Genomic DNA, 13,292 nt, shown 5'->3' on the forward strand with positions numbered 1-13,292 from the left:
GACAAAAGATGAGGGGAGAAATTGAGGGAGTAGGAAAGTGGGAGTTGCTTAAGGAACACAAATGGCCAGAATTCCCCCTCCCCAAAATACCCTACCTAAATCGTCTCCCTCATGGCAAGCAACTTTCATAAAAATAGAAAGAAAATTCCTGGGTGATTTAATTTCCTTGGCTTGGAAAGCTACTTGGGAAAGAAAGAAAGTGAGAGTTAGATTTAAAAAAATAGAAGATTTGACCTATTAGAGGGGGCATCATATGTTTAAATATGAAATCTGAATATGATTAAACTGAATATGATAGAATATGATTAAAAGAATGGATGACCCTTAGATATAATTACTTTTATAATGAAAGATATGTTTTAGAATTAAAATAGCATTTTTTCTTCTTTTGATATGGGAAATATGAAAATAAGAGGAGGATTGGTATGAATAAAGGTTTTAGCTATATAAATGTAATTAATATTGAGAAAATCATAACTGACAAAGATACTTTAAATATTGATGGGAAAGCAAAGTTTAACAAGAGCACAAAATCCAACATATTGATTTATGAATTGATATTATTGTTATTTGTATAATATTAGTAAAAGATGAAGAAGATGTTTATATCTAACTTTGTATACATCAACCAAGAATTGTAATCGTGTAATGAAGGGAAAATGGAAAAATATGGGGAAGAAAGAAGGATGAAGGAAAAAATACTGGATTTATAAATAGATCTACTAAATAGATTTACACTGAAGAAGTTAATGTTAAATATGTGAACCCAGACAATATGTTGTTTACGAAGCTCTAAAGATTGTAATTCTTAAAATTTAATAAAACTTTTTTGAAAAAAAAGATGTTGAGTATTTTGTTACAAAGAGAACCTTTTGTAATCAATGAATTTTGTGAAAGGGGAATTTTGATTTAACTCTGGTAAATTAACATCTTCTTTTATTTTTTAATACAACTATCCACCAGCTAAACCTGGGGTACTTTTCAATCTCCTTACAGTTGCTTTATTGCCCAATAAGGCTTTATTCTCACAGTCTTGTTAATTAAATTTCTTGAAAGGCAAAAAGAGGTTAGTTATAGAATCTGGCTTAGTGTAATGTATACTTGTATGCTATTTAACCTTTTATTCTACTTTTCATTGGGATGAAATATATTTAAATCTTGCTTCCATAGTATGCATTGAACAATTTAGCATTGCAGTGTGCAAAAGACAATGGACTTCCCAAATCAAACTTATAAAAGTACAGTGGTACCTCAGTATTCATCAGTAACTCATTCCAGAAGATGTAATGAATAGTAAAACTGATGAGTACTGAGAAAACCAGATGATTTAGACCTGCTATTTTAGCTGGAAGAAATAGTGAATCACGAGGCAGCCGACATCAGCAAGTTCTTCCTTGCGCATTGACTACCCAGAGAAAGATGAGTTCTGAGACAAGATTTCTGCTTCAAAACATGTAGAATACCGAATTTGACAAGTTTTGAAGCAGTTGAGCGCCCAAATATGACTGTATTCCTTCCAAATACAATTTGTTTTAAAATTTATGATCAAATTATGTAAAGAACTAGACAATCCATGCCCTATTGGGTCATCATTTCAGAGATATTTTCTTACCTAAATAGAGAAACAGAATGACCACAGATGGGCAAAATAAACCAGTAGGAGCAGGAGCAATGTCTAACTTCCTGCTTCCTTGTTAAGAAACTGGCAGGGATCATCAAAAACCCTTATTTCCTTCCTTCCTTCCTTCCCTCCCTCCCTCCCTCCCTCCCTCCCTCCCTCCCTCCCATCCATCAGGCAGGTAAGGTGGCCAGGATTATACTTCATTCCAGACTACGTTTGGATGCCTTCTGTCACTTGAATAATTTCTGAGCTGGACTTAGAGTATCATATTCTGGTCATCCATGTGACTATGAAAGAAAGCTTATTTTTCTATCAGAAAGCTACCAAATTATGAAAAAGCCAAGGTGCTTAGATCTAAAGTCTAGCTTGTTTGATTCAGAATCCTTGACATTTTCTCATTGTATCCTATCCCATCATCTGTAACTCAAGTTTCAATTGCTGAGAAGGATGATACTGTACTTCTACTTTGCATGGAAATTAAAATGCATTTTCCCCCCATTTGGGGGATTTAAAATTGTTTCAATATGTATATTTTTTCCTTAAGCAATGTGCATAATAGTGTACTTCTTTTATACACGGTGCTTTGATTACAGTCAATTGCTTTTCCATTTGATTCTAGGATCTTTTCAACATGTCAGTCTGTTTATTTTTCCATAGGTTATCAATGCTGCGGTAGCTTATGCAGCCAAGCCCAAAAGCCAGGTAATAAAAAGCAACATGGAAATGTATAAAGCCACCTGGGAGAATCACATACGTGTACTCACAGAAGCTGTGGATGACATTACAAGCATCGATGACTTTCTTGGAGTATCAGGTGTGCCTCTTTCAATAATTTCTTCTTTTCCCTTTGAAATGCCTTCTTTTTCTTATTTGAGAGATGGCACAATTTCTTAGGAAGCTAAGATGTATCATCCACCTTCTAGTACCTAGCCAAGTGTGAAATTGGTGTGAAGGAAAGTGGGTCTGAAGACAGAAGAATGCAATTCCTTCTGGTACCCAAAGGAACTGACAAAAGATACCAGAAGCTCTTTGCTCTTTTCACCTGTCCTCTACTAGAGGAAACACAGCATGCCTTGAATCATCTAACATACTGTGGGATGTCTTTTAATAAAAATCAGTAGCAATCCCAAGTAACTTTGAGATGTTTTAAGTGGGGGGGGGAGAGGAAGCTAACTGGTGGATCTAATTCACACTTGGATTTTAAGGTAGAAGTAATTATTAATTGCACATAATTGTAAATATGCTCTGAAAGAGTTATTTAGCCATATGGTACAGTAAAAAGTTTGGTACACTTCAAATAATATCCATTAGCAGCAAAGTTCAGAAGAAACCCATAGCATTCAAGACAATCTCAGAAAGTAAAAATGACAATTTAGCCAACTTGAGCATTGATGTTGAGTTTAACCAAGGTCTCATATGTGACAGACACTGGAACACTAATGTTAGAATATCTCCATGTGCCCATATTGTGACCCATTTGATTAATTTCATTTATTGGACTTATTTATCAGTGGAAAAACTCCAAAAATCTAAAAGCAATTAAAACATACAAGACATATACAAATTGTATTATCCTATATAGCCAGCCTGCCGGCCGGATGCATCATACAGAAGCCGTGCCCACCCCATTGCCGGCAATGGCAAAACAGTCCCGATATGTTGCGTCATGTCACGTGACATCGCGAGTTTGACATGTCTGTTATATAGGAACAGAATCAAACTTACCTGGTTAAAATGGTTAAAAATGGTAAGAGGGTTAACTGGGCATTGAGTTATCATGGTGGCCACACTTGCAAATGCAAATGAGATACGAAAAAGATGCTAAAACCTCTTGATTTTTATAAAGATCAGACACTGTTTGGCCAGATGCTCTTGTCATCAGATGAAAAACTGATTAAGAAACTCTATACATTTTTGTTAAACTTGAAAATGGAAGATGAACAAGTCAAAGAAACAATGATAACTTGAGCAACAAAAAAAATGGGCATAATGTAGAATTAGAAAAAAGGCAAAACCTGTGGGAAAGAAACTATAAAATAACAAGGGCAGCTACTTAGAAAGACAATTTATATAAAATGTTTTATAGATGGCATTTACCACCCGTAGGATTATCAGTAATGTCTAGTAATTGTTGGAAATGTAAGCAAAAACCTTTGGTAGACATGTCTTAAAGCAAAAAGCTTTTCTTGTCAAAAATACATATGAGGCTAGAGAAAATGTTAAAATGTTAAATATTAAAAAGCATGCAGATTTTAAACCAGAACTATTACATTTACAGAGTATCGGAAAAATAAAGAAACACCAATGATAAATGTCAGTTTGTGTCATTGTTGCAAATGTCTGTCAGTTGCATGGTGGTTAAAACATTTGCCTGAATATAGAATATCATTGGCCAAAACACTGCAGACTTTTTTTAGTTACTATTTTCCTTTCCCAAGTTACCCATTTTACTGCTTAAATCAGGGGTGTCAAACTCAATTTCATTGAGGGCCACATCAGCATTGCGGTTGCCCTCGGGGGGGTGGTGGGTGTGGCCAGGGTGGGCGTGGCCTACTGGGTAGGTGTGGCTGGAGTGCGTATGGCCTACTGGGTGGGCGTGGCCAGTTCTACATCATTTGTGTCAAGGGTGCCTATGGGGCCTGGGCAGGAGTGGGACAGATCTGAGGGTCTCTGGCAGAAGGAGATGGGACCAGGGAAGTGCCAAGGCATGGCCCACCTGAGGAGCCTCACTGTTACTCTCAGGCCATAGGGGGGGCTGGACGGTGGCGCGGAGGTCAAATGCCTAGCCCAGCCCTCAAGCACCCACGGCACTAAGCCCAGCCCCACTTCACCAAGGGGGTGCCCAGCTGCATTTACCTCCTCCTCAAGGCTGCTGCTGCTGTGCTTGCTCTCCTTAGCCAGGTTGCTCATGATGGGTACGAGGGCAAAACCAAGAGGGAGGCCCATTCCCTCTCCATGTGAGGAGACCTGGCTTTGTATCCAAAGCTTCCTTAGCAATAGGGAGACCCCCCTCCAGGATAGGCTAGGAGGAGGAGGCAAGGGGATGGTGAAAGGGCAGCAGGGCAGGACTAAGGTAGGACTTCCCTCAGACCTTCCCTCTCCTTCCTTCCTTCCAAAGAACAGAGTGGTGGGAAAATATTTCAGATGAGGGAAGGAGAAAAACAGGCAAGAAACACAGCTGGGGAAGTGTCATCCTTCGTGAGGAATGAAGAAATGCACCATTGCCTGGAAATGGCCAGCACATGGCCCTCGCCTACTTTACATATCCGGCTTGGTGGGCTCTATGGGAGGGGATGCCATGAGTAGTGTGAGAGTCGATGTTACCTGTGCAATGCTGCCCAGCCCCTAGCTTGCCCGGTTTTGGCAGGTAGCAGGGTGCTTTACTCACAGTGCCAAGAGGCTGAGCCGGGTGGCATGAATCTGAAGAGAAGCACAATGCTGCCCAATCCCTAGCCTGCCCGAAGTAGGCAGGGCCATGTTCTGGCCACTTCCAGGCAATGGTGCATTTCTTCATTCCTCACAAAGGGTGATACCTCCCCAGCATGCGCCAAGGGGGCAGTGACGACACGGCACTGGTCAGTCCCTCACTGTTTCCAGATGGCCCTATGTATTTCAGCATAGATGACCACCACAAAATTGTAAATTGGCTCTTGGCCAGCCTGGGCTGGGGCCAAGACAGTGGGGGCCGTTCCCTCACTGTTTCCAGGATGGCTTCGCAGGCCACATGAAACCGCTTTGCGGGCCGCATCCGGCCCCCGGGCCTTGTGTTTGACATGTCTGGCTTAAACGAACAAAAAAGCCAATAGACAGGTTTCCCTAATGCATCATTTTATTGTTTCTCTGAGATGCAAAGGACTTTGTGGAACTTATTTGGCTATCTGGGAGAAGAAGGAAGGAAGGAAGGAAGGAAGGAAGGAAGGAAGGAAGGAAGGAAGGAAGGAAGGAAGGAAGGAAGGAAGGAAGGAAGGAAGGAAGGAAGGAAGGAAGGAAGGAAGGAAGGAAGGAAGTTCAGTGTTTCAATGATGCACTAATGGACATTTTTAAAAAAATACAAGCCAGCAGAGAATGGGTACCTTAAGAGGAGGTTTTTTTTAAAAAAAATTGCTAAGTTTTGAACTAGTGACTTTCTGCCTATCAGGCAAATGCTATAACCGCAGTCCTACTGTGACATAACTAATGTGCAGTAGATATGTAGCTATAGCAGTTATTACAGAGTGGATATTGGTGACCATCTTATCAGGATAGGGGCCTCTCCTGCTACTGTGCACAATAGCCAGCCAAAGTGCAGAGTTTCTCTAAAGCAGCATGTTTCGTTCTTGGCAGCTGCATGGACTTCAGCTCTCAAAATTCTGGGAATCGAAATCTTAAAGTTGCCAAAGTTGAAAAACACTGCAGTAGATCAAAGTTAAGTGCAGCAGGCAAATCAAACAGCCATAACTGAGTCAACTCAAACTGGAAAATGCTGTTTTGAAATCAGAGCAGGAAAACATAGACAGAAATTGTATTTATGGGCTAGTGGTGAGCAGAAGAAATCATTACTTTGCCTTCAAAAAATGGTTAGTACTCTGGATTTCTAATGAGGCAACTGACAATGCAAATATGCCCAATTTTAGTTCTTCTCCTTGATCAGATTGCTTTTCTAATAAGGTGTCAAAATTACAAAGCAGGAAATGAAACATGGATAAATATCTAGAAAATTAAATTCGGCTGAAACAAGAGAAAGAATTTGGGAATAAAAGTTCTTCCTTTTCCCTCTAGAATTACTGACCCACACTTAGAGATCTGTGTAAATCCGATATGCATCAGTGCCCTTTTGCTCATATGTCATCTTTGTCATTTTTTCGGTGAGTTTAGAAAAGAACTGCCAAGGACATAAATATTTGTGCCTCCTAATTCTCATGGTTTTATCTGAGTTGTCTAGAACAGGAGTCCCCACCTGTGGGCTGTGGTTCACTACTGGGCCTATTCGCAACTGGGCTGGGTGAGTGACTAGCTAGTGTGTGTATGCACATGCTCAGCCCCGCTTATGTGAGCATTGCGGTGCCTCATTGAGAGCCTTAGCAAATAAAAAACAGGGTAAAAGGCTTTAAAATAATAATAAATAATTTTACTGGTGACAATAGAGAAAGGTTTATCTAAGGTATAAGCTATAGAGGAATGTCCATAAAGATATGGTTGGCAAAAAAAAAAGTATATGTGTTTAGAATAGTCCCTGGCACAAAACCTTTCTAAAGAGGTTCTGGCATTGAAATTTCTTTCTGCAAAAATGAAGTGTGGGAAGTCAGCTCCCCAGAGAAGGAAATATTAAAAAGACAGAAAAATACATTTCCTCAAAGGATCTTAAAGAGGCAGGAAAACGTGCCCAGTTTTCTTAATAGACCCAGGTCTCCCTTCCTCAAGCAGAAACCAGTTCTATAGAAATGCAGATGTAAACCATCAGGAAGGCTGCAGGCCCCCAGCTGGGAGATTAAGAAGTCAAAGACACCTAAAATCTGCATACCTCACCCAAACTGAAGCCCAGCCCCAAGGAAGCAGGACATGACCTTTGGACATAATAGGATTAACCCATCACCATCAGAATACCAGAAAGGCACAGTCAGGCTCAGGTCAAAAGTTTATGACACAGGAAATAGCCTCAAACAGGAACAGGAATCAGCTCCAAACAAAAGGCTCCAGAGGGTATAAAAACCCACTCTCTCCATGTGGTCAGCCCTTTTTCTGCCAGACATCTTCCTGTCTGTTTCTCCTCTCCAATAAACTACAACCTTCTTCCCAAAGCAGTTGCCATGTTTATTCCCAGCTTGGATGAACCACGATGAAGACCTTTCTTCCAACAGAGGGTTTAAAATCAAACCCGAAGGACCCTAGATCTGTAAATGTGATACAATTCTACATTATTTCAAGCAGATTCCTAAACAATGTAAGCAGGGATGCAAGCAATCTGAAATGCAAGTCCTAGTCTGGTGAAATGGAGGAATTGCCATTTATTTTTAACCTCTTTAGTTCTGTCATATGATTCTGATGGTGTTGGAGTCATGGAATCATTGAACAATAGAGTTGGAAAGTCTCTTTGATGCCATCTTGTTCAATCTGGTGCTCCATGTGAGACCTAATCACATTCAGCCTTTGTCTGGAGATCATGTGATCGCCTAACATAGGGGTCTCCAACCTTGGCAACTTTAAGACTTGTGGAGTTCAACTCCCAGAATTCCTCAGTCAGCTTTGGCTGGAAGTTGAAGTCCACAAGTATTAAAGTTGCCACGGTTGAGGACCACTCGCCTGACAGATGGCTAATAGCTCATACAGTTAAATCATTCCTGTTGCATAGCTGACCCTCCTTTGTGTAGTTTTAACCCATTGGTAATAGTGCTCTTCTGACACAATAATTCTGTTTTCTATATGACAATATTTAAATGCTGAAGACTTCCATATAACTCCTCTGTTGGAGAGAGATTGGCTAAGAAAGAGGGAGTAATAAAATGGGGAATTAGTCTGGAATCCCTACTGGGCACAACAGGGTAAAATTCCCCCCCTCCTTGAATGCAGTTGAACCTTATCTAGTATAACCCACAAGCAAATGGTCAGTCTGAGAAAATTCCTGTGCTTAGGCATGAGAAATAGTATAATTGAAATCTTCAAATGTGGATGTAGTTGTGTGTGCCTGATAAGCAGTAAGTCAGTCAGTCTTATTTTATTTATTTATTTATTTTAGTAGACTAACCATAACAAAAGGAAACTTCCCCAGCAGTTATATTCAACATTAACAATTTAGCATTGTCTCTTAAAGTACAACCAGATATAGCTTCATTCCATATTTTACCTCATTTTCTACAAACTCATTTTTAAATCCTCTGCTCAGCTTATTAGCCAGCAAAGATTCAGTAAAAGATATCAAATTTAATTAACAAATATATATCCCCACTTCAGTTTAAAACCTATTCTGCCAATGACTTTCTATAATAAATAAATCCAATTTCAATTATAATTGAATATTGCAAAATTAAAAATTATTAAATGTTACCAGAAATAAGAATTATTTCTTATTTGTATATCAAAGGTACTAACATAAATTTTAAAAACCAATCCCAATTAAACATTTCCAAGGCAAAAATTATGCAGTCAAAATAGGCATTAAACTTCACCAAAGCCAGGGACGCATTATTATAACAACCCCTTACTGTATATCCCAAAAGTGACATCATAGATACTGAAAACTAAACTTTTACAATCAATCAGTCAAAATATTACCACAAGTGATAACCTATTATTTAACTATAATCAAACAAATCATTTTTTCATTTTTTTTTCATTTCTCCAGTAATCTTTAAATCTCATATATAGTGTTTTTTCTTGTACTTTTATCTGAGCATTCTTATCATCTTTATCAAAGTCCATTGATAGATTCAATCTAGTCTTCCCAGTAAATCTTTTATGTTTCAATTTAAATAAATATGAATCATTCTTTTGATATCTTATTAGTATATCTCTGTTGTTTTTTTAAATCATGGGTGCTCCCTCACTGGAAATTTTTAAGAATAGACTAGACAATCACCTGTCCGAGTTGGTATAGAATAGATTCTCCTTCTTGAGCAGGGGGCTGGACTAGAAGACCTCCAAGGTCCCTTCCAGCTCCTATTCTATTCTATTCTATTCTATTCTATTCTATTCTATTCTATTCTATTCTATTCTATTCTATTCTATTCTATTCTATTCTATTCTATTCTAAATATTACTCCAGCTCCATGTTTAAATCCAATATTTTCATCTATTACTTGTAGATTACAAGTTTAGGATCCTCGAGAACATCATTTTCAATTTTATTCTAAGAGGTTTGATCTATCTGGTTCTTTTTGGTTGCAATATAGAGTTAAGTACTTCACACCATTCTTCAGTCTACACTACAGATTGTAAATTTTCTGTAACTTAGCCATCTGGTACTTTCTAGTAGTTAAGCTTCAAAGCCTTCTTATCAGCAACTTATAAACACATAAATTCTTTTCCACAGGAGAGGATACAGTATTTTTATTTAACTTCCACATCATTCTTTAAATCAATTTCATCCAAATTCTTCACATTTAAAAACTTTCCAAAGACAACATGTAATCATTCTTTTGCTGCATATTACAAAATAAAAAAACACAAAACTGGAAAAAACATGCTTCTCTTTCTTTATAAATAGATTTAAAAGGGGCTCATCCAGCAAATAAAATGTTTGCAGGACTGAAGGCTTTTCAATCTTAAAAAGAGGCAATAAAAAGGAAATGAAACAGGTGATTAAACAGTGAGGCTAGGTTGAACTTTGGGTCCTTAAAAAAAAAGCCACATTAATGGGTCAAGGCAGGATGGAACCTGCAATTCCCAGCTGATCAGAAGCAATTGCAAAAACCTCAGTTTTTGTGGTCAACTGACAGAAATGTCCAGCTGTTCAGAATACATCAGGGTGATCTCAAGATCTCTCTTTACTCCAGGAAGAATTATCAGCAGTATGGATCTCACATCCAGCTATCTTTCAGCCACAGTATCTGCTAACCATACCATCTCTTGTGTGATTATTTAGATAAGACAGGACAGGACAAGATAAGGTAAGGTAAGGTAAGGTAACCTTTATTGCCATTTACCTATATGCACAATGGCACACATTCAAATGAAATTCTGATGCCCGGCTCTTGAAAGAAGAAATGCCACCCATCAAACAATCTCACCATCCCTAGTACAACAATAATAATATAATCACAGCACCAGCATCAAAAATGCCAAGCTATACAAAAAAGACAGCAAAATTTATATCAGTCATAATCCATATTGAATACATAGTGGGAAAAGAGTCTTGGGACAAAGCTGTTACAGAATATAGTTGCTCTGCTTCAAAACCTCCTTTCCAGATAAATATGGGGGAAAGTATTTAAAACATTTGTTTTGAAGTAGCATTAGATTTATAGAGCTAAATGGATCGAAAATGGACTTTAACGTCCGTTCATTAAATACAATTCAGCATCAACAAAAAGTTCGCCTATGGTTACTTAGTCTTGAATCCAGATGAACATTAACTCAATGTATATTTAGATCAAATTCCAGGGATTAGTGTTTGTTTGTTTCTTTGTTTTTGAAGTGCTTCCTAAATCAAATAAAAATACCAAAGAGTCTCAGAGAGATAATATGTAGTCATGGAAAATGAACAGTGAAACAGTATTCAGTGACAATAATATGTAAATTCATGGTATTGATTGGAATAGAAGGTTTTCTGCAATATTTTTGTTCTGCATTTAAACAGGGAATGCCAGTTTGCTCCGTATTTCTCATATAAAGACTGTTTGCTTCTGTCTTGATTTTTAAAAAATTCCTGTGTGCCATTTGTGCTCAGTCTTGAACCAGGAGGCTCTGCTGTCTGTCTCTCATGCCCTACTTACTTCCTCAGTGTGTTACTGTCATGCACTCTACATAGAGCAGGGCTCTTCAAACTTGGCCCTTTTATGACTTGTGGACTTCAACTCCCAGAATTCCTCAGCCAGGCATACTGGCTGAGGAATTCTGGGGGTTGAAGTCCATGTCATTAAAAGGCCAAGTTTGAAGACCGCTGACATAGAGCATTCAGAAGCTGCAACTATTGCAAAATGAGGTAGCATGATTGGTGATGTTCATCTCTCGAGCGATGCACAATACATCTCTGCTCTGTGAGCTGAGTTGGCTACCAATGTGCTTCTAGGTACAACTCAAGGTGGTAATGCTCTGCTGCTCTGATGTTCACCCTTTGGTTTTGTCATTGTGTCTCTACTGAGCCAATCCCTGAGATATCCGAAAAATTCAACCACAAAATATTGAAGATTATCTTCTGTTATCAACAAAACAATGGCCTTGGTAGCATGTGGAATCTTGAATAATTCCTAATCCAACAATTGTTGATGGTCTTCGTTTCTATGATTTCTGGTGAGCATGAACGGTGAATTCTTGCACAAGTCATATACAATCTTTCAATGGGGTAAAAGGTATTGAATGTACTTGGTTGGAAGATTGAGACTGTATGAAATAGAATACATTGTGGGAGTCTGCTTGCTAATTATCCAGAAGTCGGGATGAAAGATGTGTGTTTTAGGTGTGAAAATTCAGCCATATGTTTGACACTGTAGGGTGTTTTACAAGCCAATTGAAAGTGGGAAGTTCTTGTTTTCATTGGCAGTATGGAAAATTTTCTCTGAATTTTTTTGCCTGCAGAGATTTGAAAAAGAAAAGAAAAGAAAGAAATCAACTTCCAGTATATTTTCTATAGCACTAAGAGTAAAGTTTGCCCCATGTCCTTTAGTCACTGAAACACTGTTACAGCATCATATCCAAAGACTACTGCACAACTATTCTAGTTAAAGAGTCATTCTATTTTTGGATTGATTTTCATTTAAAAATAGAAGAATGTTATATGTGCTGAAAATATGAATAATTGTGTCACTTAAGACCTTTAACTGTTCCATTTGAGCGTTACTTTTCTATTTTTCTCAAGATTATTTAATCCTGTCCTTGTCCAGACGGTTTTTTGTTTCTGTTTTTTTTTTTTTACAAAAATTGGTTATAACCAGCAGTAATTTTCAGAGATATATTTTTTTTTCCTGGTCTTAATGCAAAACAGCAAACCTAGAACTAGTTTTAGCTTAGTTTTAAATAATCTCCACTGGGATCAAATTTTGAAGAACCCCTTTTCCAATACTTCGGACTGCTTTTATTTCTGTGCATCTTCTTTCACTTTTTAAAAAAGAATGTTAGGGATTCAGCTTATGTTAGTTAATTTAAATGCTGTCATCATGTTCTATTAAAACAATTGCTTTGACTTTTTCCAGTAAAGATCATGCAAATATGTTGTTGCACACTTCATTTCCAACAATATATTTACAAAATAATCTTCAGATTTTCACTTACAAGTTGAAGGTATTTGTTTAATGGCCTTTGAAAGCAGGTAGAAATCAATTACTTGAATTTATTATCAGTTGCTTTATATTTATTATTTTTGGCTTGGTAGGGGCTGTACAAAACATATTTGCAACAGAAGATGAGGGGAAAGGGACCATTTTATTGTTGTTGCTGCTTTCTCGCAAGAATAAACTTTATGATGACTCAAGGGGCATGTTATCATTTTTGAAGACTAAAGCTGCTTTCCATGTCTTTGTGATCTTTCCTGGTCATTGCATACATTTGCAAATAAGCAGATACCATAGTAATGAACTCTACTACTTTTTGTCTTACATGAGGATTGGGTTTATAAAATAGCTGTGCTTTAAATATATGACTGTGAAGAAAACACCAGATAAAAAGACAATATGAAGAAAGTTGAAAATAATTGATACTTTTAATGGCATATAATTAAATAAATCAAATATCATTGGTATATAACATTTGGTAGGGACGTGGTGGCTCAGTGGGTTAGGACGCTGAGCTTGTCGATCAGAAGGTCGGCAGTTCGGCGGGTCGAATCCTGAGTGCCGCATAACAGAGTGAGCGCCTGTTACTTGTCCCAGCTTCTGCCAACCTAGCAGTTCGAAAGCATGTAAAAATGCAAGGAGAAAAATAGGGACCACTACGGTGGGAAGGTAACAGCGTTCCGTGTGCCTTTGGTGTCTAGTCATGCCGGCCACATGACCATGGAGACATCCTCGGACAAACGCTGGCTCTTCGGCTTTGAAACGGAGAT

At 38.0% G+C, this 13,292-nt stretch overlaps 1 protein-coding gene across 1 annotated transcript in view; it reads left to right on the forward strand.

The window, feature by feature from the left end:
- CTNNA3 (catenin alpha 3) overlaps window positions 1-13,292 on the forward strand; it is a gene marked incomplete at its 5' end in the record, with an annotated part of 847,188 nt that overhangs the window by 563,996 nt on the left and 269,900 nt on the right. The window contains one exon of the mRNA XM_081329881.1: window positions 2,279-2,435. Within this exon, the coding sequence (XP_081186007.1) occupies window positions 2,279-2,435 (157 nt within the window). The remainder of the gene's footprint in view (window positions 1-2,278; window positions 2,436-13,292) is intronic.

This window comes from Vipera berus, assembly GCF_964194415.1.
Source record: "Vipera berus genome assembly, chromosome: 5".
Lineage (NCBI taxonomy): Eukaryota > Metazoa > Chordata > Lepidosauria > Squamata > Viperidae > Vipera > Vipera berus.